The following is a 26,555-nucleotide window of genomic DNA, read 5'->3' on the forward strand; positions in this document are numbered from 1 at the left end:
CCATAATGACCTAAAGGTACATAATAACAATATATGTTATTAATATTACACAATGGAAAATAGGTGGACGGCAGGCTCAGAGCTGCTTCTAAGCAGCCACGCAAGTAACTGTGTGGTTACGGTAATGCAATTTGTGTGGGGGAAATATGCAAGTTGTGAGCAAATGTAGGCGGACAGAGATGAGTAACTCCTGAAAGGTGGGGGGGGGGGCATCCTCAGATATGTGGCAGGTGTCAAAAGATTTAATACAATTGCATCTTTCAGAAAAAATAAACTCCCAGAAGAAAGATCATTTGATAAAAAGAAATTATTCCTGGTGGCCTTGGCCCTTGGTTTCAAAAACGATCATTTGCCATATAAATGAATGTAAAGAGTAAATACAACCAGATTTACTCCAGTGGATATCTTTCCTCATTACATTGCATTGCATTGTGATGTTTTATTTGTCCTCTAACCCACTAAAATAGATTGTGTTAGCAGAATTGTTAGTACTCAATGATGAACTCTGTTGTTAAATTCAAAGTTCATGATTACCAGGAAGCTATAGAGGGTTACAAATGCTGTGACCCCTTAGTACAGTTCCTCATGTTATGGTGACCCTCATATTTTTGTTGCTACTTCATAACTGTCATTTCGCTACTGTTATGAATCACAATGTAAATATCTGATATACAGGATGTATTCACTGGACCAAATTTGGCACAAATACCTGATACGCCCAAATTTGAATAATGTTGGAGTTGGGGGGGGGGGGGATTGATTTTGTTATTTGGGAGTTGTAGTTGCTGGGATTTATAGTTCACCTACAATCAAAGAGCATTCTGAAATCCACCAGCGATGGAATTGAACCAAACTTGGCACAAGAACAACTCCCATGACCAACAGAACATACTGGAAGGGTTTGGTGGGCATTGACCTTGAGTTTTGGAGTTGTAGTTCACCTACATCCAGAGAGCACTGAGGTCTCAAGTAATGATGGAGCTGGACTAAACTTGGCATGAATACTCAGTATACCCAAATGTGAACACTGGTGGAATTTGGGGGTAAATAGACCTTGACATTTGAGAGTTGTTGTTGCTGGGATTTATAGTTCACCTACAATCAAAGAGCATTCTGAACCTCACCAATGATAGAATTGGGCCAAACATCCCACACAGGAGTTGTTGTAGGTTTTTTCGGGCAGCGTTTCTCAGGACCCCTGGGGGGTGTCACGAGGAGGTGTAAGAGGGGTCACCAAAGACCATCAGAAAACATAGTATTTTATGTTGGTCATGGAGGTTCTGTGTGGGATGTATTGTCGAAGGCTTTCATGGCTGGAATCACTGGGTTGTTATAGGCTTTTTGGGGCTATATGGCCATGTTCTAGAGCAGTGATTCTCAACCTGGGGTCCCCAGATGTTTTTGGCCTTCAACTCCCAGAAATCCTAACAGCTGGTAAACTGGCTGGGATTTCTGGGAGTTGTAGGCCAGAAACATCTGGGGACCCCAGGTTGAGAACCACTGTTCTAGAGGCATTCTCTCCTGACGTTTCGCCTGCAACTACGGCAGACAGAGGTCCTCACAACCCTTGGGGATACTTGCCATAGATGCAGGCAAAACGTCAGGAGAGAATGCCTCAGAACATGGCCATATAGCCCAAAAAAACCTGTAACAACCCAAGGATTCCAGCCATGAAAGCCTTCGACAATACATCCCACACAGAACCTCCATGACCAAGATAAAATACTGTGTTCTCTGATGGTCTTTAGTGACCCCTCTGACACCCTCTCACGACACCCCCCAGGGGTCCCGACCTCCAGGTTGGGAAACGCTGCTGTAGATGCTACAGCAGGACTTGTGGGAAAGATTTTGAACTGTTAGGACAGAAGTGAGGAATATTGCAGTTGTTGGATTGAAATGCCCATCAAGCCTTCTGCAGGGAGGTTATGGGCAGCCCAATCCAGAAACATCAAGAAGGCTCCATGTTCTCCACTTATGAGGCCCCTTCCACACAGCTGAATAAAATCCCACATTATTTGCTTTGAACTGGAATATATGGCAGTGTGAACTCAGATAACCCAGCTCAAAGCCGATATTGTGGGATTTTTTGCCTTGATATTCTGGGCTATATCGCTGTGTGGAAGGGCCCTGAGTTAGGACATAATGAGTTATATTTTTCCTATGACTAGCTTGTATGTTCTTCCTCATTTGCTGTTTTGACCACAGTCTGATGATGCTTGGCTGCCTGGCCCTAGTAGTCAAACAATGTGACGGCCATTGCCAAATCTGGATCTAGAGTGAATTCTCCTTTCTCTCCCATAACATCAAAGGTCTAAGATGAATTGACAGTTGCCCGCCCATGCTTCTTGGACACTGGCCAACACGAGATTATCCACAAGGAGAGGAAGAAACAGAAAGTATTGATCAATCAATTCCATCATCCACTTTTTGCTATTGTTGGCCAGTGCTTTAGGAAGTTGTGTCCCTTGTCCGTCACAGTCCCTGTAAGAACAGTGCTATCTTGCTATTTGCCATGATTTGAATAAATATTAATAGAAAAAGGAACACCCACTCACAACCCAGAAACAGGAAAATCCACTTTTGGTTTAAACCCCCACTCTATTTTTATTCCGATAGAAAATGGATATGTTGCCAAGGAGATGAGAATCAGAGGAAGATGTGTGCATATGAGGGTGAGTGCATGTTTTCATAAAGGTATTCCTTGCCATTTGCGTTACCTACTTTGTTTGTCGTGCATCACTAACCAAATGCCTGCTACTCAGAGTGGCATTTAGAAAAGAGATGGCATTCTCCATGGCTGAAACATATTTGTTGGTGTTTTATGAAAAGTTGTGACACAAAATCAAGAAAAGCAAGGAAGAAGAATGTAAAACCCCATCCATCTTTGATTGGTTCACAGCTTGGGAGTGATCCTGGATTTATCGCTGATTCTGGAACCCCAGGTTTCGGCGGTGACCAGGAGAGCTTTTGCACAGTTAAAACTTGTGTGCCAGCTGCACCCGTATCTTGGGAGGTTAGACTTGGCCAAGGTGGTCTATGCACTGGTTACATCCCATATAGATTACTGCAACGCACTCTACATGGGATTGCCTCTGAAGACTTTTGGAAGCTCCACCTAGTCCAACGCTCGGCAGCCAGGTTGCTCACAGGAGCGGGGTACAGGGAGCGTACAACTTCCTTGTTGTGCCAGCTCCACTGGCTGCCTATTAGCTTCCGGACACAATTCAAAGTGCTGGCCTTGACCTATAAAACCCTAAATGGCTCTGGCCCAGCTTACCTGTCCGAACGTATCTCCCTCTATGAACCCCCAAGGACCTTAAGATTGTCTGGAGAGACCCTGCTCTCAGTCCCGCCACCAGCAATAATGTGACCCATACGTTCTTGTGAAATGCTGATTATGCTTGAAATTTCTCTCTGAGTGATGCGACGATTGTCCTGAATCAATCTGTCAAACTTTTGCTTGTGAAACTCCGTGGTTGCTGTCACAGGATGTCCAACTCTTTATTTGTCACACAAGTCAGATGTCTTTAAACTTACTCACCCAACGACGCATAGTATTCACATCAACACAAGTACCATAAACAGTTTGCATTCTCTGATTAATCTCCTTTGGGGTGACACCTTCTGCTGTCAAGAATTCAATGACTGCACATTACTTAAGCCGCATTGACCAACTGTCTGCGCAGGTTTCCATACTTTGCACTTAACAACACAACCGTTCAATGCTAAGGCTTCCCACCAAAATGGAACTGCAGAGGAGAATCTACTAAGCAAGCCAGTACCTGCCACATACCAGTACTGCCATCTTTTGAGGAGTTATGAGGGAGGAGGCATTACTTTTCATTCAACTCTCATACTTTCCTTATCATAAACTTACTTTTTGGTGATGGAGAAGTGGTTACCTGCTTCTATCTATGGTTGTTAAAGCTGGCCTGTTGAGAAAACTGGCAGGAAGAAAATCGTCTCATTTGAGATGTGATGTTGAAGCAGAGTTTCAGAAGGTAGCATTTCTATTGTCTTTCCATAAGTCACTATGTGACTTATGGAAAGACAATAGAAATGCTACCTTCTGTGCAGGAAATCTCTTTTCTGTATTAAATAAGCTGGAGGTCTTTTTGAGCAGCACATTTGTTTTCTGTATAGAAAATTATGTTTTCTACCCTGTGGTGCAGTGGGTTAAACCGCTGAGCTGCTGAACTTGCTGACCAAAAGGTTAGCAGCTTGAATCTGGGGAGTGGGGTAAGCTCCCGCTGTTAACCCCAGCTTCTGCCAAGTTCAAAAACATGCAAAAGTTAATAGATCAATAGGTAACGGGAAGGTAATGGCACTGCGTGCAGTGATGCTGGCCATATGACCTTGGAGGTGTCCGGACAACAGCAGCTCTTTGGTTTAGAAATGGAGATGAGCACAAACTCCTAGAGTTGAACATGACTACACTTAATGTCAAGGAGTAATCTTTACCTTTACCTACACACATTATTTATTTATTTATTTATTTACTTTGCTTATATACCGCTGTATCTCAAGCCCGAAGGCGACTCACAGCGGTTCACAAACAGTAAAAACAGTAGAAACAGCAGTGGTTCCATACAACATATAACAATTGACTTAACACATTATCCATAAATTACCAATGAGCAATTACAATGCACAATTATTACAAAAAACAACCGTACCCAATCTTCTCATCATCCAAGCGTAGTCCAGGTTCGTCGTCCATTGTTCCATTCCTATGTTCCATTACCAGATTGCACTAAATTACTCAAACGCCTGCACAAACATCCAGGTCTTCACCTTTTTGCGGAATACCATTAGAGATGGTGCTAGTCTAATGTCCGTGGGAAGGGCGTTCCACAGCCGAGGAGCCACCACCGAGAAGGCCCTATCTCTCGTCCCCGCCAGCCGAGCTTGAGAAGCAGGCGGGATCGAGAGCAGGGTCTCCCCGGAAGATCTCAAAGTCCTGGTGGGATTATAGGCAGAGATGCGGTCAGATAGGTAGCTTGGGCCGGAACCGTTTAGGGCTTTAAAGGCCAATGCCAGCACTTTGAATTCAGCCCGGTAGCAGATCGGTAGCCAGTGGAGTTGGCGCAACAGGGGGGTTGTATGCTCCCTGCGCTCCGTTCCTGTTAAAATCATGGCTGCCGAGCGTTGGACTAGTTGGAGCTTCCGAGCTGTCTTCAAAGGCAACCCCACGTAGAGAGTGTTGCAGTAGTCTAAACGGGATGTAACCAGAGCGTGGGCTACCGTGGCCAAGTCAGACTTCCCAAGGTACGGGCGCAGCTGGCGCACAAGCTTTAGCTGTGCAAATGCTCCCCTGGTCACCGCCGAAACCTGGGGTTCCAGGCTCAGCGATGAGTCCAGGGTCACACCCAAGCTGCGAACCTGCGTCTTCAGGGGGAGTGCGGCCCCATCCAACACAGGCTGTAACCCTATGCCCTGTTCGGCCTTGCGACTGACCAGGAGTACCTCTGTCTGTTACATGTAGACAATAAGTCCCAAACTGCAAATGGCCTTTAAAACTCCACCATTTTGGCTCATAACAAAGAGAGGAATGATAAAACCAGCTCTTCTTGCCCATAGGAATGAAATTCATGATCCTGTGGCTCACAAACTAACTTCCAGTCTCGGGTATACTATCCTATGACCTTCCTATAATCTAAACTGAAGCATGAACACAGTTAGTGGTAAGGTGTTGATGCATTCACTTGTCCTAAGTTTTTCTAAGATGTATTGTCGAAGGCTTTCATGACTGGAATCACTGGGTTGTTGTAGGTTTTTTCGGGCTATATGGCCATGTTCTAGAAGCATTCTCTCCTGACATTTTGCCTGCATCTATGGCAAGCATTCTCAGAGGTAGTGAGGTTTTTCTAACATGTGGTTCAATGGTATTTACATGATAAGATGCAAAATTTAACTAACAAATTAGTGCCTAACAACCACTTAAATGGAAGTTAAATGCCTGCCCTGAAAGTCTCACGAGAATGAAGTTGGAAAATGCAATCCATGATGATTGCTGGCTTCTGATTGATTCCTACATGCGACTCAGAAAGAAATTCTAAGGTTATGAGTTTCAAAATTCAATTTCCTGGGATAAAGATTGTCTGTGAAGAGTCTGATGGAGAACACAGGAAGATCACCTGGATGCAAATAAACCACCATCTCGTTTCCAAGATCTCTATTACTTGTTGGGTGGAAATCTTTTGACTTTGAAACTGACTGCATAGTTAGGAGCACGGAAAAACTACAATGAAAAAACTACAACTTTAAAAATCACTATATTTAAAAACAAAACCTGTCCATGACTTCTGACAGAAATTAAGTATAGGGTTGCTCTAGAAGACCTAGAATTTCCTAGAGGGCCTATAATATTCTAATCTGCAAAAGTTAAATCAGCCGACTGCATTATAAATATGTTTGGCTCTTTAGTGCTCTCTCTCATTTCACTGATCAAGTATTACCTTAGGGATTTCATTCTAGAATCACAATTCTGAAATGTTAACTTCTGCGAGTGAATTTAGTTAAAACAAACTAATCAAGTTGCCCACTTAGTTGATAAATTACTTGATTGCAACTTGTACTTACTTCTGAGTATAATTCAATTCTAATACACTCTCTTAATACACAGAGTAAACAGAGTGGGAGATACCCACCTATTATAACCTGAGCCAGGTATCTGAATTAAAAAGATCTGGGATTAAGATTCAGGGAAATAAAACTAAGATGGGTTGCTGTGAGTTTTTCAGGTTGCATGGCCATGTTTCAGTAGCATTCTTTCCTGATGTTTTGCCTGTATCTGTTGCCTCATTCCCACAGACCTCTGAACAAACATCTGAGGATGCCTGCCATAGATGCAGGTTAAACATCAGGAGAGAATGCTTCTGGAACATGGCCATACAGCCCCAAAACTCACAACAACCCAGTGATTCTGGCCATAATAATAATAATAATAATAATAATAATAATAATAATAATCTTTATTTGTACCCCGCCACCATCTCCCCAAAGGGGACTCAGAGCGGCTTACATGGGGCCAAGCCCAAACAAAAATTACAATATAACAATACAAATTACAATCAAATAAACAACATAACAGTAAAATATAAAACATCAAAGCATATAAAACAATATACACAAAACATAGGAACTAAGCATAATGACAACAAATCGACAGCTAGGAAGGGAAGAGGGGATTGTTGGTAGCATCCCTCTAAAGGCCCTTCCACCCAGCCATATAACCCAGAATATCAAGGCAGAAAATCCAAAACATCAGCTTTGAACTGGGTTATCTGAGTCCATACTGCCATATATTGCAGTTCAAAGCAGATAATGTGGGGTTTATTCAGCTATGTGGAAGGGGCCCCAGTGGGGAGAAAAAATTTTCTCTGGGCTTATATTCTTCTCTTATTTTTTATTTTTTATTTAAATAGACATACATGTGTGTTTCTTGCGTACAGTGCAATGCTTTCCAGTTATTAGTATTCCAAAATCATTTCTCAGATGATATATTTTCTTTAAGGGGTCATAGTCTTCTATTTAAATAGTACATATGAATATCATAGGCTTTCATTTAATATCTGCTTCCTCCTTGTCTACAGTCTTATATACATTTTTCGTTTGATTTTACATTAAGATGTTGAAGCATTGGTTGCCAATCATTAACATTGTTTTCTAATAGTTCTCTTCTTAATGGTACAGTTATTTTATCCATTACTTCTTACTTAGGTGATCCCTCATTGTCCGAGTAGGATAATCTTCCAAGGTGGGTCTGTAGGTGACTGTGGAGCCCTATTCTTGATCTGCAAAATCTCCCGCAGTGAGGGCATTGGTTTCCAGGTGGAAGGCAGTCCCAATTGGGGTTGGCTTGATGCGCCTTCCTCTTGGCACGTTTCTCTCTTTCGCCCTCCATTCGTGCCTCTTCAAATTCTGCAGCACTGCTGGTCACATCTGACCTCCAGCTGGAGTGCTCCCAGGCCAGGGCTTCCCAGTTCTCAGTGTCTATGCCAGAGTTTTTAAGGTTGGCTTTGAGCCCATCTTTAAATCTCTTTTCCTGCCCACCAACTTTCCATTTTCCGTTCTTGAGTTTGGAGTAGAGCAACTGCTTTGGGAGACGGTGGTCAGGCATCCGGACAACGTGGCCAGTCCAGCAGAATTGATGGAGGACCATTGCTTCAGTGCTGGTGGTCTTTGCTTCTTCCAGCATGCTGACATTTGTCCGCTTGTCTTCCCAAGAGATTTCCAGGATTTTTTGGAGGTAGCACTGATGGAATCATTCCAGAAGTTGCGTGTGACATCTGTAGACAGTCCATGTTTCGCAGGCATATAGCAGGGTTGGGAGTACAATAGCTTTATAAACAATCACCTTGATATCCCTATGGATGTCCCCGTCCTCAAACACTCTCTGCTTCATTCGGAAAAATGCTGCACTCGCAGAGCTCAGGCACTGTTGTATTTCGGTGTCAATGTTGACTTTGGTGGAGAGGTGGCTGCCAAGGGTTTATCCATTATCAGCAAATCTGTAATGTATTTTTCCCATTCTTCTAAGGGAGGTATCTCTGAGGTTTTCCTGTATCTGGCCTATACTATTCGAGCTGCGACTGTCATGTAGAACAATTTTTCCCCTAAATGTTCTTTCTAGTTCTCCATCAAGCATGTTCAAAAGGTACATTTGTGGTGTCATTTTGGAATTTGTGTTTAACATCTTTTCGAGATATGCACAAATCTGTTTTCAATAGTTGTTTACTTTGTTACATGTCCACCACGTGTGGTAAAATGGGCCTCTTTCTTTCTCATATTTCCAACATTTGTCAGTGCAATTATACATCTTGCCTAGTCTCTTTGGAGGGAGATACCATCATAGGTGCATTCTTCTCTTTTTAAATGAGCTAAAGTGGGTGATGAATCTATTTTGGTAGTCAAGGTTCAGCACCCTGGAAAGCTCCCTAATAGAGTGTGCCTACACCAGGCATGGACAAACTTTAGACCTCTAGGTCAGGGGTTCTCAACCTTCCTCATGCTGTGACCCCTTAATACAATTCCTCATGTTGTGGTGGCACCCCAACCATAAAATTATTTTCCTTCCTACTTCATAACTGTCATTTTGCTACTGTTATCAATTGTAATGTAAATATCTGATCGACAGGATGTATTTTCATTCACTAGACCAAATTTGGCACAAATACCCAATATGCCCAAATGTGAACACTGGTGGAGTTTGGGGAAAATAGTCCTTGACATTTTGGGAGTTGTAGTTCACCTACAATCAAAGAGCATTCTGAACCCCACCAACGAGAGAACTGGGCCAAACTTCCCACATAGAACCCCCATGACCAACAGAAAATACTGTGTTTTCTGGTGATCTTAAGTGACCCCTCTGACATTCCCTCATGACCCCTCCAGGGGTCCCGACATATAATCCAGTTCAAAGCAGATAATGCGGATTATCTGCTTAGAAGATCTGGATTATATGGCAGTGTAGAAGGGGCCTAAGGCTGGATTTACACAGCCATACAAGATCCAGATTATCTGCATTGAACTGGATTATCTGGCAGTATAGACTCATATAATCCAGTTCTAAGCAGATAATGGTTAGATGATCTGGATTATATGGCAGTGTAGAAGGGGCCTGATTGATATGGTCGGTTTTCCAAGGTGTCCTTGTTGTTCATTCGTTCAGTCGTCTCCGACTCTTCGTGACCTCATGGACCAGCCCACGCCAGAGCTCCCTGTCGGCCGTCACCACCCCCAGCTCCTTCAAGGTCAGTCCAGTCACTTCAAGGATGCCATCCATCCATCTTGTCCTTGGTCGGCCCCTCTTCCTTTTGCCTTCCACTTTCCCTAGCATCATTGTCTTCTCCAGGCTTTGCTGTCTCCTCATGATGTGGTCAAAGTACTTCAACTTTGTCTCTAGTATCCTTCCCTCCAGTGAGCAGCCGGGCTTTATTTCCTGAAGTGTGGACTGGTTGGATCTTCTCGCAGTCCAAGGCACTCTCAGGACTTTCCTCCAACAGCACAGCTCAAAAGCATCTATCTTCCTTCGCTCAGCCTTCCCTAAGGTCCAGCTCTCACATCCCTAGGTGACTACAGGGAATACCATGGCTTTGACGAGGCGGATCTTTGTTGCAAGTCTGATGTCTCTACTCTTTACTATTTTATCGAGACTGGACATTGCTCTCCTCCCAAGAAGTAAGCGTCTTCTGATTTCCTGGCCACAGTCTGCATCTGCAGTAATCTTTGTGCCTAGAAATACAAAGTCTGTCACGGCCTCCACGTTTTCTCCCTCTATTTCCCAGTTGTCAATCATTCTTGTTGCCATAATCTTGGTTATTTTGATGTTTAGCTGCAACCCGGCTTTTGCGCTTTCTTCTTTCACCTTGATTAGAAGGTTCCTCAGCTCCTCCTCGCTTTCGGCCATCAGAGTGGTGTCATCTGCATATCTGAGGTTGTTAATGTTTCTTCCAGCAATTTTCACCCCAGCTTTGCATTCCTCAAGCCCCACACACCTCATGATGTGTTCTGCATACAAGTTAAAAAGGTTGGGTGAGAGGATGCAGCCTTGCCGTACGCCTTTCCCAATCTTGAACCAGTCTGTTGTTCCGTGGTCAGTTCTGACTGTTGCTACTTGGTCCTTGTACAGATTCCTCAGGAGAGAGACAAGGTGGCTTGGTATGCCCATCCCACCAAGAACTTGTCACAATTTATTATGATCCACACAGTCAAAGGCTGTGTCAGTGTAGAAGGGGCCTAAGGCTGGATTTACACAGCCATACAAGATTCAGATTATCTGCATTGAACTGGATTATCTGGCAGTATAGACTCATATAATCCAGTTCTAAGCAGATAATGGTTAGATGATCTGGATTATATGGGAGTGTAGAAGGGGCCTGATTGATATGTTCGGTTTTCCAAGGTGTCCTTAGCCACTTGAGAATATGGAGGACCAACTGTGGAACCAGCACGACTCTTTTCCTTCCCGCGCAGGCGCACTAGCCCTGCCGTAGCCTTCGCCCCGCCTTCTGCCGAGCAGACACCGGGGGGCCAATCAGGAGGCCGGTGGGCGTGGCCTCCCCGGGGCTGTACACAGCCACCACGTGGAGCATGCCAGTGGCCCCCGAGACAGCGGCGGAGGCGGACGTGTTGGCGGAGCCAGAGCGCGGGAAACGCCGCTGCAGGGAGCCATGCCGCCTCTTCTCCCTTCCCGTGGGGATCCTAAGTGAAATAACACCCAAACACCCCACTTCACGTTGCCTTCATTGCAAGGCCAAGCCGGTGCTGTTGTTGCGGCTGCAGGAAGGGCGCGCTGCCTCTCTCTCCTCCCTTCCTCCCTCCGGCTGGCCTTTCCCCGAAGCCCTGCTGCAGAGGACTGCGGATCGGAGCCGGGATGGAAGCATGGCACCGGAACCGGCGTCGCCAAAGCGGCAGGGTAAGAGAGCAGCCCCTCATCCGGGGATCCTCCTCTTGCGGGGCTTCCTGAGCGCCTCCCCCCCCCCCCCCCCCCAGTGCTTTGCCTCTTCTGTGTTTGGGACTTCAATTCCCAGTAACCTGAAGGTTGGAAAGGCCTGTGTATAAGGAATCTGTGGAGGAGATAGTTGTAGTATTCCCTGCTTCAGAGATGGATGATCATAATGCATGGCATTCCTTTGGCTCTCTTTACAGACTGAGAAAATGCAGGCAATAGCAAGGCCTATTGAAATGAATGGCTCCTGGCCTGAGAATGCCATAGAGATATGCTGAAGGCCTAAAGAAGGACATGGTTTGTCTGATGTGGGCACTGTATGATACTGGCCCACAACATAAGCCCCTTCTACACTGCCATATAATCCAGATTATTATTATTATTTTGTCGTTGAGAAACTGCAAGTCGCTTCTGGTGTGAGAGAATTGGCCATCTGCAAGTACGTTGCCCAGGGGATGCCTGGATGATTTGATGTTTTTACTATCCTTCTGGGAGGCTTCTCTCATGTCCCGCATGAGGAGCTGGAGCTCATAGAGATGAGCAAGGCAGATCGATTTATTTTTTTTTGTCGTTGAGAAACTGCAAGTCGCTTCTGCTGTGAGAGAATTGGCCACCTGCAAGGACGTTGCCCTGAATGTTTTGATGTTTTTACCATCCTTGTGGGAGGCTTCTCTCATGTCCCCACATGGGGAGCTGGAGCTGACAGAGGGAGCTCAGATGAGCAAAGCAGATCGATTTATTTTTTTGTCGTTGAGAAACTGCAAGTCGCTTCTGGAACAGGATTATATGAGTCTACACTGCCTGATAATCCAGTTCAAAGCAAATAATCTGGATTTTGTATGGCAGTGTAGAAAGGGCCTTAGGGAGGAGCAATCCCTTTGCAAGGTAAGCATCCCAAGGCTGCCATCTTGGTCTGTTTCAGAATAAAAACACCTAAGGCAGCCCTGTAGTGTCTTGGAAACTGACCGAGAGAAAGCCATTTTTAGCATCAGCTTTATTGAACTTCATTGCTGGCTCTGATGAAACGGATTAAACATTTCTTTGCGCCAGTTACTCTCCAAGTATTTCCTTGCAAGGATAGTCAGTCTTTGTGCCTTTCTGCCACATGAGCAATCTCTGGCCTCCCAGAGGTCTGTGCTAAGTAAAGGTTTTCCCCTGACATTAAGTCCAGTTGTTTCCAACTCTGGGGAGTTGGAAATGACTGGAGGGGTTGGTGCTCAACTCCATTTCTAAGCCGAAGAGCCGGCGTTGTCCATAGACACCTCCAAGGTCATGTGGCCAGCATGACTGCATGCAGCATCGTTACCTTCCCGCTGGAGCGGTACCTATTGATCTCCTCACATTTGCATGTTTTCGAACTGCTAGGTTGGCAGAAGCTGGGCTAACAGCAGGAGCCCACCCCCGCTCCCGGATTCAAACCTGCGACCTTTCGCTCAGCGCTTTGACCCACTGTGCCACTGGGGGCTCCCAGTGATAGATAGATAGATAGATAGATAGATAGATAGATAGATATGTCAACACATTGCACTGCACAACTGCTTTGAGTCCCCCCAGGGGAGAGAAGGGGGGTATATAAATACTGTAAATAAATAAATAATACATAAACAATGCAATGTATTGACATATGTATATAGTGGCCCTTAAGACACCTCTGTTGCTGTACATTGAAGGAACCTTTGGCCTTTTGTGTTTTCTGTCTCTTTAAGCCTTGACAGTGATCTGGGGCCTTCAAGACATAAGCCCTGTTTACCTTTCCATCCATCATGAAACACCAGGCGGATCACGCATCTCTAAGCCCATGGTACCAAAATCCATAGCTGCTCAAGTTATGTAGTATACAACGCTAGTCAAATGGTGTCCCTTATGTAATATGGCAACATCACAGCTTGCTTTTAGGGGGATTTATTTGGAATCTTTTCAAGTCATGCTTGGTTGACTCCAACCAACAATAGAGGGATCTAGTCCCCGATTCACTGTCAAGAGGGAAGTGGAATTAAAGGGAACGAATGTTGGGCAGTCCCTGGTAGCGCAGCGGGTTAAACTGCTTAGCTGCTGAACTGGCTGACTGGAAGGTCAGTGGTTTGAATCTAGGGAGCGGGGTAAGCTCCTGTTGTTAGTCCCAGCTTCTGCCAACCTAGCAGTTCGAAAGCATGCAAATGTGAGTAGATCAATAGGTACCGTTTCAGCGGGAAGGTAACTGCACTCCATGCAGTCATACCGGCGACATGACCTTGGAGGCGTCTATGGACAACGCCGGCTCTTTGGCTTAGAAATGAAGATGAGCACCACCGCACAGAGTGGGACACCACTAGACCTAATGTCAGGGGAAAACCTTTACCTTTACTTCAGCATTGGGCAGAGTTAAAGTGTTGAGATACAACTGGACAGATACACGGTGTTATGAAGCCCATAAGGTGACCTTGGGCCAGTCGCTGTCGGTCAGCCTGTTTACTCAGAGAAAGCCCTTGTCTCATGTCTCAGAGAACCACAAATCAAAAATAAATATGCCCACAGCTCCAAAATCCCTTGCTGTGCCCATATCCCCAACCTATATTCTAATTCTGATGTAGGGGGAAAGGAGGTGAATCGGGAGAGGGGTGGCTTTGAATATGATAGATGCATATAATAAACATGCAGTTCCAGTTTGCTACAAGTGACTTGGCCTTGTGTGCCCCCTATTGATAGAGCCAGGGACTCCAATGCTTAAATGCATCTCCAACAGTAGGGTCATTTGTGTGAGACCACTGGCTCATCTAGTTTCCTAATGGGAATTACATAGCCCTTCTGTTGTTCCTGGACTGCAGGTCCCACTGGTCATGAAATGTAATGGGAGGTGTAGGGAAATAGAGAGGTCGGCAGGATTCCCCTCCCTTGTCTGTAGTAGCATCTGTTCAGAGGTTTGCAGGTTTTCCCAACTGTTCTGCAAATGCTGCGGGTTGAACCTGGGACTTACTGCATGCAAAGCACTCTGTGGTTGTACAGAGAGCTCTTCTGAACAAGTGCAGAGTGTCACTTTCCAAATAACTGTTCAGAGACTCCAACTAGTCCAACAGGCAGCAGCCAGATTACTCACCGGAGCGCCATACAGGGAGCACACCACCCCCCTGTTATGTCAGCTCCACTGGCTGCCGGTCCACCTCCGAGCACAATTCAAAGTGCTGGTCCTGGCCTATGAAAATCTCCAACCCAGCTTACTTGTCCGAATGTATCTCCCTCCCTCTACGTTCCACCTCGTAATTTAAGATCTACTGGGGAGGCCCTGCTCTTGGTCCCACCGGCTTGGCATACGCGTCTGGTGGGGATGAGGGACAGGACCTTTTCAGTGGTAGCCCCCCACTTGTGGAATTCGCTCCCCAGCGAGATCAATATTGGCGTCCTCCCTCCTTTCTTTTAGAAAAAAACTAAAACCGTGGTTGTGGAGCCAGGCTTTTGGCTAGTGGGCACAGCAGGACTTTAGACACTGAACCCGGACCACAGGACTGTTAAGACAATTGGAAATGGCTGTGATTTTGTGACTATGTGATTATAGGGCTATGTGATTATGTGATTAATGTAATTAATGTTACTGTTTTTAATTTGCTATATATTATGTTTTTACATTGTGTTACATTGTGGAGCCCTCGATGGCGCAGTGGGTTAAACCCCTGTGCTGGCAGGACTGAAGACCGACAGGTCACAGGTTCAAATCCGGGGAGAGGCGGATGAGCTCCCTCTGTCAGCTCCAGCTCCTCATGCGGGAACATGAGAGAAGCCTCGCACAGGGATGATAAAAACATCAAATCATCCGGGCGTCCCCTGGGCAACGTCCTTGCAGACAGCCAATTCTCTTACACCAGAAGCGACTTGCAGTTTCTCAAGTCACTCCTGACATGACCAAAAACAAATTGTGTTACTGATATTGTGGCATCGAATTGCTGCCTGTGTTAACCGTCCTGAGTCCCCCCTCGGGGGTGAGAAGGGTGGGGTAGAAATGGTGTAAATAAGTAAATAAATAACCGCAGGCTCAAAGGTTTCCAAGGTCAAAAAGGTGACAGATTGGCAAGTTTGTACCCGTTTCCCCTCCCTCTTTTCTTTTTTTTCTTCTGTACGAGTTCCTGCCCTGTTCCACACAGCCTGTGTGTTGTCATCCGGCTCTTGGCAGTGGCTGCCGTCTTCCCTCCGGTTGCCAGGAAGTCTCTCGTCAGCATCTGGCCAGGATGCTGGGGGGACAGCAAGGTGCCAGGAAGAGAACACGCACTTCCCGTGTTTCCCTCACCCCTGCTACTGGGTCTCTCTCCCCCTCCTTTATACCTCCCTTCCATAAGCTCATTTCTCTCCTTTGCTTACCCATTGCAGGTCCATTCCATGATGGATTACAAAGCCACGCTCACCAGCACAGTTTTTCTGGAGCCCTGAGGAACCAGGAGCAACCCTTTCTTGCTTGCTTCTTCTCTGTTCTTCTCCTCTGGATGCAGGCGGACCACGGAGCCACTTCCCCCTGGGTTCTGCCCCAATGTGTCCTTTCCTGCGGTGTTGGATAGACTGCTGCTGAGCCGATCCGAGAAGACATTTCTTTGGACTGGGCCGCACAGAGTGGCTCTTTGCAGCTTGCTGGCCCCTCTGAGAGCCTTGATGGGACAAAGGTTTTTTAAAACTGAGATTAATCTGGTTGGCTTTACTCAGAGGAAGGTTATCTGGCTACCCCTCCAGTGACCGGGCATTTCTTTGCCTGGATGCACCTCTAAGAGCGTCAGGCAAGCCAGGATCCTAAGCCAAGTTTCTAGGAAGCTGGTTGTGCTTCTCAGAGAACAAACCACAACAAGAAAGCCTTCTTCAAGGCCTCTTTTCCTCCTCCAGACCTTTGGCCTTCCTTCCTCCCAGAATCCAGTGGCCAGTTCATACTCCCACTTATGGTTTTCGGAAGCCATAGAGAAAGAAACTAAAGGATGAGTCTGTTCACAGAGTCATGCCTCATGGTGCTTCCTTCATATCTTACTAGCAAATATGGTTTCTCTGTGATGGAAATGGACAGACTTTTGGCTACGGCAACATGAGATAGTAGGCATTTTCTCAGGGGCTAAGATCATTGGGCACTTTGAATCTAGAGCTTGGTGATAATCTCATACTCACCGGGGAGAAAGTTACACCGACTTTTACTCTGTCCCCCCAAAAACGATAGGAGTAAAGAAACAGAGTATCATATGCTATTGGACCTGGGACAATTCAGGCAGTGGTTTGCATTGTGGCCAGGACTAGTGTGAACTTTCTGGTCCGTCAGCGCCGTGGCTAGTAGCTACATGGAAGACCTGAGCAAATCCGCCTCATGGCTGAGGGCCGAGCTGGCCTCCCCTTCCCCGTGTCTCCACATCCTTGATTGCCGCAGCCGGGAGTTGTACGACTCGTCCCATGTGGAGCGAGCCCTGAGTGTGGCCCTCCCGGGGCTGCTGCTCCGGCGCCTCCGCAAAGGGAACCTTTCTGTCCGGTCCTTGCTGCCTGCACCACCGCAGGGTCTCCGGGACAACCCTGTCCTGCTGTATGACGAGGGAACACTTCATCTGCCCCAACAAAGGGGTCACGAGGATGACGAAGACTCAGTCCTGGTGACATTGCTGCAGAAGCTGCGGGAGGAAGGTTGCTCGGCTTACTATCTCCAGGGTGAGTGTGCAAGAGAAAGTAGTGTTTGTGGGAGAACTAAGTGTTCTTGTATGCCTGCATGGGGGGGGGGGGGTGTCTTACTCTATTTCGGAGGTAGTAAGTGTTTTCATTAAATTGCTTTTGTGTTTTAGTCCAAACTTTAAAGGGGCTATCCAAGGTGCTGGAACCTATCCTCAAAAATATTCAGAATCTAATGTATAGTTCTGTTGAGGTTCAGGCATAACGCCCAGAATGAATTTGCTCCCCCATTGACATGTAAACCTCCTTTCGTGTCAGGGAGAAGGTGAAATAATAATAATAATAATAATAATAATAATAATAATAATAATATTTTATTTATATACCGCTCCATCTCCCCGAGGGGACTCAGAGCGGTTCCCAAGTAACATCACAAAACGTACAGAGTAAAAACAACATAACCATAAGATTGACAAACAAAATATAAACATAAAATTGTCGCCATAACACACATATATTAAAAATAATCCTGCCTTTTCAAGGCAATTAAAAATGTAAAAGGCCGGGCCAAGATTTGTGCAAGGCCAAAAATTCTAGGGTGCCCGGGATTTAAGTGCAATGCTATGGCAGGCAACAATAATATTAGGGACGGGTCTGTGGCTGTTCATTCCGGGGCTGATTAGAGGAAGTAATCTGGGTAATTGATAGGAAGAATAAGGCCGTATTTGACAATGTGTAGGGCTGAGTTAGAACTGGTCATTTTCAAAGGCTTGTTGAAACCACCAGGTCTTCAAGCTCTTACGAAAGGAGGGGAGGGATGGGGCCTGTCTTATTTCCCTTGGAAGGGCATTCCAGAAACGGGGGGGCCATCACTGAGAAGGCCCTCTCTCTCGTCCCCACCAACAGCATAGCTGCCCAATTGGAATATAGAGGGGGCACTGTTGAACTTGCAATTACTTAAGTGTGTTTACTGTATTTTCTCCAGGGACTTTGAGGTAGTATATGTTGCTCTCCTCCACTTTATCCTCACAGTAACAACCCTATGAGGTAGATCTGGCTGAAAGAGAGAGATCGCTCAGGGTCACCCAGTGAAGTTCATGGCTTCTTTCTTCTCAGATCGAGGGTAGAAGGAAAATAAGGAAATTTTGTCTTGGTTTAAACCAAGGTTTCTGAACTGCAACACCCAGCATTATTCATCATTGACTATATTGGCTGGGCCTGGTGGGAGTTGCAGAAGAGCATCCCTTAGAGCAGTGGTTCTCAACCTGTGGCTCCTCAGATGTTTTGGCCTTCAACTCCCAGAAATCCTAACAACTAGTAAACTGGCTGGGATTTCTGGGAGGTGGAGGCCTAAACACCTGAGGACTCACAGGTTGACAACCACTGACTTAGAGGACTGTACTTTGCCAATCCATAATCTAGACAAGTCCTTCTAATCTGTGACAAATGTGTGTCCAACATTTTGGTTTCACAAAGGCAGCTCTCCTAAGGTAGCTGGAAAACATTACAAAAACTCACAGCAACCTAGAACATAACCAAGTCTGTAAAGCTCAAGTATAACCACAAAATAAAAACCAAAAGGTTGGGCAGTAGATCAGTGTAGTATAACTAACATCTCAAGACATATCTGTGCTATATTTTTAATGGAGACCGCAAAAATGTGTCTAAGTTTCTGTGATCTCCCGTTCTTTTCATTAGGTAAGATGGTACAAAAGGCAGGGAGTGATGGGGAGAGAGGGAAAAAACCCTATCATGATGCGGATGTTGGGATGTTTGAGTTATGCCCTAAGAAGGAATGGAGGAGGAGGGTTTGGCAGACATCTAGGTAAAGCTATAATACAAAGTTGGGTAAATGCTAAAACAGTGGATGGGGCTCTTAATGAGACATGCCACATTATCACAGGATGTCTGTGCCCTATACCACTGGAGAAAATACATTGTTTAGCTGGTATTGCACCACCTGACATCTGCCAGGAAGTAGCAGCCAATAACAAAAGGCAGTGTCATCTCTGGCCCATCCTCTTTTCGGATATCATCCAGCACACCAACGCCTTAAATCAAGAAATAGTTGCCTAAGATCTACAGAGATACTCGCAGAAACACCTCAGCAAGCAAGAATCCAAAAGTGGCAGGCTAAAACCCAGAACCTCAATCCATAGCTGATAGCAAATGAGAGACTCCCTCCTGGGCACACAGAAGGCTGGGCAACTTGGAAGGCGCTGTACAGATTGTGCTCTGGCACCACGAGATGCAGAGCCAACCTTAAGAAATAGGGCCACAAAGTGGAGTCTACGACATGCGAGTGTGGAGAAGAGCAAACCACAGGCCACCTATTATAATGTAGTCTTTGCCCTGCAAGATGAACAATGGAGGACCCTCTTATGGCAACATCGGAGGCAGTCGAAGTGGCTAGTTACTGGTCAAAGGACACTTAATATAATGCCAAGTTTTTTAAACTTTGTGTTTTTTAAAAATATATATTACAACAGTACCCTTGGTTTGCTTCTGCAGTTTGAAAGGGGATGGACTTTGGATGATGGGACTTGCACTACCTTCACTCACTTACTGACACCACTGCCACCCTCATCTAATGACTGATAAAGACCAAACTTGGCACACAGAGCCCCCATGACCCACTCTATATCCTGCTGCTGTTTGTAGGAGGATGGCCCATGGATGATGGGACTTCAAGTACCTTCACTCACTTCCTGAAAATAATGCAGCCATTATCCAAAGACCAATAAAGACCAAACTTGGCATACAGAACCGCCATTACCCACTTTCTCTAATAACCCGGGCAACGCCGGGTCCCCAAGCTAGTATATAATAAATAAATCTCTATGAAATACATATTAAAACAAACAAAACAGATTAAATGAAGGACATGCATTAAAATTCATGTTTATGTTTAAAGACTGGGTAGGCCTGCTGGAAGAGACAGGTCTTCACTTGTGTCTTAAATTCCGAAGCTGATTTAGCTGTTGGAGCTCTACCAGCAAGTCATTCCACAGACTTGGGGAGGCCAATGAGAAGGTCCTCTGGGTGGTTGTTGAGGTCTTTGGTCTTCTCTGTCAAAGAGACACCCCCCAGAAGACTCAAGTGTGTGGGGCAGATTACCTCTCCTGCCCTTACTACACCTGCAGACTCTCAAAAGCTTCACCAGCTGCTTGCTACCCAGCTGTAGGGATAGCCTTGCCAAAGAATGAAGCGAAGTTGGCAACTCAGCCTAGATATACTCTGGGAAACTCTTTGGCACCTGCTCAAGCTTACCACGCTTCCTCCCTGATCTGTCCCAGTTATTTGGGCCAAGGGACAGGATCCAGTGGTTGGTGGGGTTGCCAACTTTTCAGGTGGGGTGTTGGGATTGTGCTTTTCTCTGCAGACACTGGTACATACTGATTTTGATCCTTTGTGGTTTTAAAAAAAGGCATCAGCTGGCAATTTCATACGGTACATTCTTGCTGAAAAGCAGAAGTACACGGTGGTTTGTTTTCCTTAGAATCACAGAGTTTCTGAGAATCATAGAGACCAACCCATTGCCATGTCTTACCTCATTAAAAATATAGAACTGAAAGAGACCGCAAGGCCCATTTGGTCCAACCTCATTATGCCACAGTCAAAGCACTCCTGACAGTCTCTGTTTACAAACCTCCAAAGAAAGAAACTCCCAATACATGCCAAGCCAATGTAGTCCACTGTCCAACAGTTCTTACCATCAGGAAATTCCTCCAAATATTCAGGTGGAATCTCTTTCCCTGTGTCCTTCTTCATGTCCTAGTCTCCACAACAGCACAGAACAAGTTTGTCTCTTCCTCATTGTCACATCCTTCCAAATGTTTAGATATAGCTAAACCAGTGGTTCTCAACGTTCCTAATGCTGCAACCCCCTTAATGCAGTTCCTCATGTTGTGGTGACCCCCCCCCCCCCACCCACAATATTATTTTTGTTGGGACTTCATAACTGTACTTTTGCTGAAGTTATGAATCATAATGTAAATATCTGATAGGTAGGATGTATTTTCATTCACTGGACCAAATTTGGCACAAATACCCAATACACCCAAATTTGAATACTGGTGGGGTTGTGGGGATTAATTTTGTCATTTGGGAGTTGTAGTTGCTGGGATTTATAGTTCATTTAAATTAAAAGAGCATTCTGAACTCCACCAATGATGCAATTGAACCAGACTTGGCACACATAACTCTCATGACCAACAGAAAATACTAGAAGGGTTTGATGGGCATTGACCTTGAGTTTGGAAGCTGTAGTTCACCTACATCCAGAGAGCACTGTGAACTCAAACAATGATGTCTCTGTACCAAACTTGGCACAAATATTCTATTGTCCAAATGAGAACACTGGTGGAGTTTGGGGGAAATAGACATTGACAATTGGAGTTGCTGGAATTTATAGTTCACCTACAATCAAAGAGCATTCTGAAGCCCACCAATGATACAATTCGGCCAAACTTCCTACACCAGTGATGGGCAACCTTTTGAGCTTGGTTTGTCAAAATTTGCCAAAAACTTGAGCATAATTTGGGTGGAGTGTCACTTTGAGAAAAAAAAACCATAATTTTGCAATATTTATAGTTTAAATAAGAAAAATGTATAATCCATTCTGAGTTATGGAGTGAACTATGCTCAAACGTGCAGATGTTACATTTAAAGATGGAATTAGATTGGCTCTTATAAGGTGTATTTCTCTGTATGTGGCCGCATGTGTCTGCGTGTCATCAAAAATAGCCATGCGTTTCAGTGCTGACACGCGTGTCATAGGTTCACCATCATGGTCCTACACAGAACCCCCATGACCAACATAATATACTGTGTTTTCTGATGGTCTTTGGTGACCCCTCTGACACCCCCTCGCAATCCCCCCAGGGGTCCCGACCCCCAAGTTGAGAAACACTGAGCTAAACAGACCCACGAAGCTAAACAGGCAACATAGATCCACATAGTTAAAGCAATGGTATTCCCCATAGTCACCTATGGATGTGAGAGCTGGACCATAGGGAAGGCTGAGCGAAGGAAGATAGATACTTTTCAACCAGTCCATATCGTCGGGAAACAAAGCCCAGCTCCTCACTGGAGGGAAGGATATTAGAGGCCAAGATGAAGTACTTTGGCCACATCATGAGAAGAAAGGAAAAAGAGAAGACAATGATGCTGGGAAAAATTGAAGGAAAAAGGAAGAGGGGCCGACCAAGGGCAAGATGGGTGGATGGTATCCTTGAAGTGACTGGGTTGACCTTGAAGGAGCTGGGGGTGGTGACAGGGATCTCTGGCATGGGCTGGTCCATGAGGTCACGAAGAGTCGGAAATGACTGAATGAACAACAACAACAACAAAACAGACCTACCTCCCTCAACTGTCCATCATAGGTCTTGGCTTCCAAACCTTTAATCATTTTGGTTGCCCTTTTCTACACATGTTTCATCTTGTCCATATTTTTCTTGAATTGTAGGGCTCTGAACTGACACAGGTGAGGTCTGATCAAAGCAGAATGGAGTTGAACTATGACTTCTCTTAATCTAGACACTAAATAGTATTTTATGCAGACTCAAATCACATTGGCTATTTTAGCTGCACATTATTGACTCATAATTTCTAGATCCCTTTCACATATAGAGTTGGTAACTCTAATGGTGATCATAGGGTTCATTCTGTGCCACCAATCCCTTCCACACCTTTCTAGTTCTTACTATGGTGCAGGGGTAGAGGACCCATAGGACTCTACAAGCTTTGAATGGCACCTCCCACAATATTGTTGACCAGGATGGCTTGAACTTCTGTGATCTGAGGTCTGCAAAAATCTAGAGGACTGAAATGTCTCCACCCTTGTTATAAATACACATTAAGTCCCCACCTCTGTTGTCCTGGGTGGTGTCTTCCTGTGATTTATCCCCTGGTCTGGTGAGCCAGAGAGTATTTGTATCAATGGATTGTGGGAGAGGCTGGTGAGATAAGACTGACTGTGCATCTGATTAGGAAAATATAGTGCTGCTTTGGGCAAAGTCCCAGTTTTCTTCACAATTCTTGAAGCTACAAGATTCCTCTTCTCTTTTCCCCGAAACCATTCTCGCCTTTCTCCTGTATAGGCAGCTTTTCATACAAGCCTTCCCCCTGCCATCTTCCATATCTGGCAAAGAAATAGTTGAACACTTATATTTACCTCCACTAAGGAAATGCCACGATAGAGGATTCTAAGCAGATGTCAAGAGAAAGTAATGGACATCTGATGAACTGATCTTCTAGTCAACATTGGAGCCTTTTCTTTGTATAGCTTTTGTATGATCGTATAGGATAGTAGCCTATCCAGAAGTCCAAAATACTTCAAAATTCAAAATTGCCTGCATGGTGTTAGGGATAGTGACAACTTTGCTTTCTGATGGATCGATGTATCCAAACTTGGTTTCATGCACAATTTATTTAAAGTATAGAATAAAATTTCAGACTAAGTATATAAGGTGCATGTCTATATAAATAAAAACGTAATGTCTGTTTGTGGGATTAACATACCTCAAAAACCACTGGATGAATTGACACCAAATTTGGACACAAGACAGCTATCAGGCCAATGAGTGACCATCACTCTAAAAACACTGAAAAACACAGTGGAAGAGACTTAAAAAGTCAAAAAAATAAAAAAAATACATTACAATTCATGTGCAAAACCACATATATACACAAACAAAATACATATACACAGACTGAGCCACAGCAATGTGTGGCAGGGAACGGCTAGTCTATATAAATAGAAATGTAATGTTCGTTTGTGGGATTAATATAACTCAAAAACCACTGGATGAATTGACACCAAATTTGGACACAATACACCTATTAGGCCGACGAACGACCATCACTCATAAAAACACGAAAAACACAATAGAAGAGATTTTAAAAGCAAAAAAAACCCCATTAAAAAACATGTACAAAACCACTTATATACACATATACACAAATATATACACACATAAGACATATACACAGACTGGGCCACAGCAACGCGTGGCAGGGGATGGCTAGTATATAAATAAAAATGTAATGTTCGTTTGTGGGATTAACATAACTCAAAAACCACTGTACGAATTCACACCAAATTTGGACACAAGACAATTTTTTTTTCATTTGGGAGTTGTAGTTGCTGGGATTTATATTTCTCCTACAATCAAAGAGCATTCTGGACTCCACCAATGATGGAATTGAACCAAACATGGCACACAGGACTCCCATGACCAACAGAAAACACTAGAAGGGGTTGGTGGGCATTGACGTTGAGTTTGGGAATTGTTGTTCGCCTACATCCAGAGAGTACTGTGCACTCAAACAATGTTGGACCTGGACCAAACTTGGCACAAATATTCCATATGCCCAAATATGAACACAGATCGAGTTGGGGGAAATAGACCTTGACATTTGGGAGTTGTAGTTACTGAGATTTATAGTTCACCTACAATCAAAGAGCATTCTGAACCCCACCAGCGACAGAATTGGGGCAAACTTCCCACACTGAACCCGCACGACCAACAGAAAATACTTAAGGCTATCCAGTCCAAGAAAATGTAATTGAAGCCCTCCTGACAATGAGCCATCCAGTCATAAATATAGATAGATTCACACACACGCAGATATAGTATCATAGATTTGAAAGGGACCCCTAAAGAAGGACAATTGTATGTTGCATATTCCAGAGCAGGCAAACCAGATACTCTCCACATCAACACTGACAAAGAAACAACAAGAAATACTGTTTACCCACAAGGATAAAGAAATTACATATATTAGAAACCAATACCTTCTCATTACTTTATTTTCCAGATCACCAGACTGGGCCAGAGCAACGTGTGGCAGGGAATGGCTAGTATATAATATATCTAAAAGAATGTATAAATATAAAAATATGTTGTCGCTATTTCACGCCTAGTGTAAACATATATTAATTTGACGTTTAGACTTAGGTCCCTCTCCAGGACATCTCATTATGTATGTATATACCAAGCTGACCAAAAACTGCTAAGGAACATGTGGAAATGCCTTAGAGCCATAATGGTGAACCTATGACATGCGTGTCAGCACTGACACTCATAGCCATTTTTTGATGACATGTGGCCACAAACAGAGAAATATGGGGCCACATACCAAGAAGGACGTTTCATCCTCGGCTCCTGCACAGCCAGGTGCAGTAGCCAAGGATGAAGCATTGGCTGTAGTGTAGTGTAGACACTCTATGCCGGAGGTCACATGGCACATGGCTGGCTGCATGGCATAGCCTGATAAGAAGTTCAGTACACAAACAACATCCAGAAGGTCAAAGCTACCTGCTGCTGCAATTTGTGGTTTATTTACATCTTTCACCACACACTGAAGACAGGGGTACTTGTGTTTTTTTTTTTTTAAAAAAAAAAAAAGCTTAAAAGCCCCAAAGCACAGGAGCTGTGTGTGACATAATGTTATGTAATCCATGATGAGCTGCCATGTAGATTTCCAGGGAACTTGGGAGGAGGCTTTGTGCAGCACAGACCAGTTTCATTATATATATATATAAGATTCACTCTGCGAGGGCTCTTAGCTGGAAGAGATGCCATCCAGTCCAACCCCCTTCTGCCATGTAAAATTACACAAACAAAGCCCTCCCAACAGATGACCATCCAGCTTCTGTTTCAAAACCTCCACCACATTCTGAGGCAGTGTATTCCACTGTCAAGCAGTTCTTGCTCTCAGGACGCTGTTTCTAATGTTTAGGTAGAATCTCTTTTCCTGTAGTTTTAATCCATTGCGTCATGTCTTTATCTCTGGATCAACACAAAACAAACTTTCTCCATGTTCACCCAAAAGAGATATTCTTTCTATTTATTTATTTATTTATTTATTTATTTATTTGCAGTTTTTATATTCCGCCCTTCTCACTCAGGGCGGATTACAGTATACACATATATGGCAAACATTCAATGCCAGTTTGACAGACAACGAATACAGACAATACACTGAGGCTATTTAACTTTTTTCTGGCCACCAGGGAAGCTGCTGCTTTCATCGTCCATCAGCAACACCGATGAAGTTCTTCCACATTCCACATCCCGGAGTTTTCTTTATGGCCTCATAAATTAGTTAATTTAGCCTCCCACACAAGGTGGTACCTTATTTTCCTACTTGACAGATGCAACTGTCTTTCGGGTTGCAAAGGTCGACAACAGGCTACACAAAGGCTGGACACTCACTCCAGCCCTGGCTGGCTTCGAACTCATGACCTTTTGGTCAGAGTGATCTTAATGCAGCTGACACTCAGCTAGCTGCGCCACAATCTATAATTTCCGGAGGAAATTGACCATAGAATCACGCCGGAGTACCTACAAATGCCTAGAGAATTGTTCTCTCCGATTTAGAAAAAGTGTCTGTAATCGTAATTTTTATTTGTGTTTGTGATCTTCCCATTTTCATATGGACACTGTCCCTCTTGAAAGTTTCTAAGGTGGGGGCCTTCCTAATCTCATCGGGCAATGAGTTCCAG

The 26,555-nt window shown here is 44.6% G+C and overlaps 1 protein-coding gene across 1 annotated transcript in view; it reads left to right on the plus strand.

Annotated features, from left to right (window-relative positions):
* Positions 1–11,112: 11,112 nt before the first annotated feature.
* Positions 11,113–26,555, plus strand: part of DUSP9 (dual specificity phosphatase 9) — a 30,899-nt gene continuing 15,456 nt past the window's right edge. The window contains exons 1-2 of the mRNA XM_060763168.2: positions 11,113–11,419; positions 15,788–17,086. Coding sequence (XP_060619151.1) covers positions 16,729–17,086 — 358 coding nt within the window. The 5' untranslated portion in view covers positions 11,113–11,419; positions 15,788–16,728. The remainder of the gene's footprint in view (positions 11,420–15,787; positions 17,087–26,555) is intronic.

This window comes from Anolis sagrei, chromosome 2, assembly GCF_037176765.1.
Source record: "Anolis sagrei isolate rAnoSag1 chromosome 2, rAnoSag1.mat, whole genome shotgun sequence".
Lineage (NCBI taxonomy): Eukaryota > Metazoa > Chordata > Lepidosauria > Squamata > Dactyloidae > Anolis > Anolis sagrei.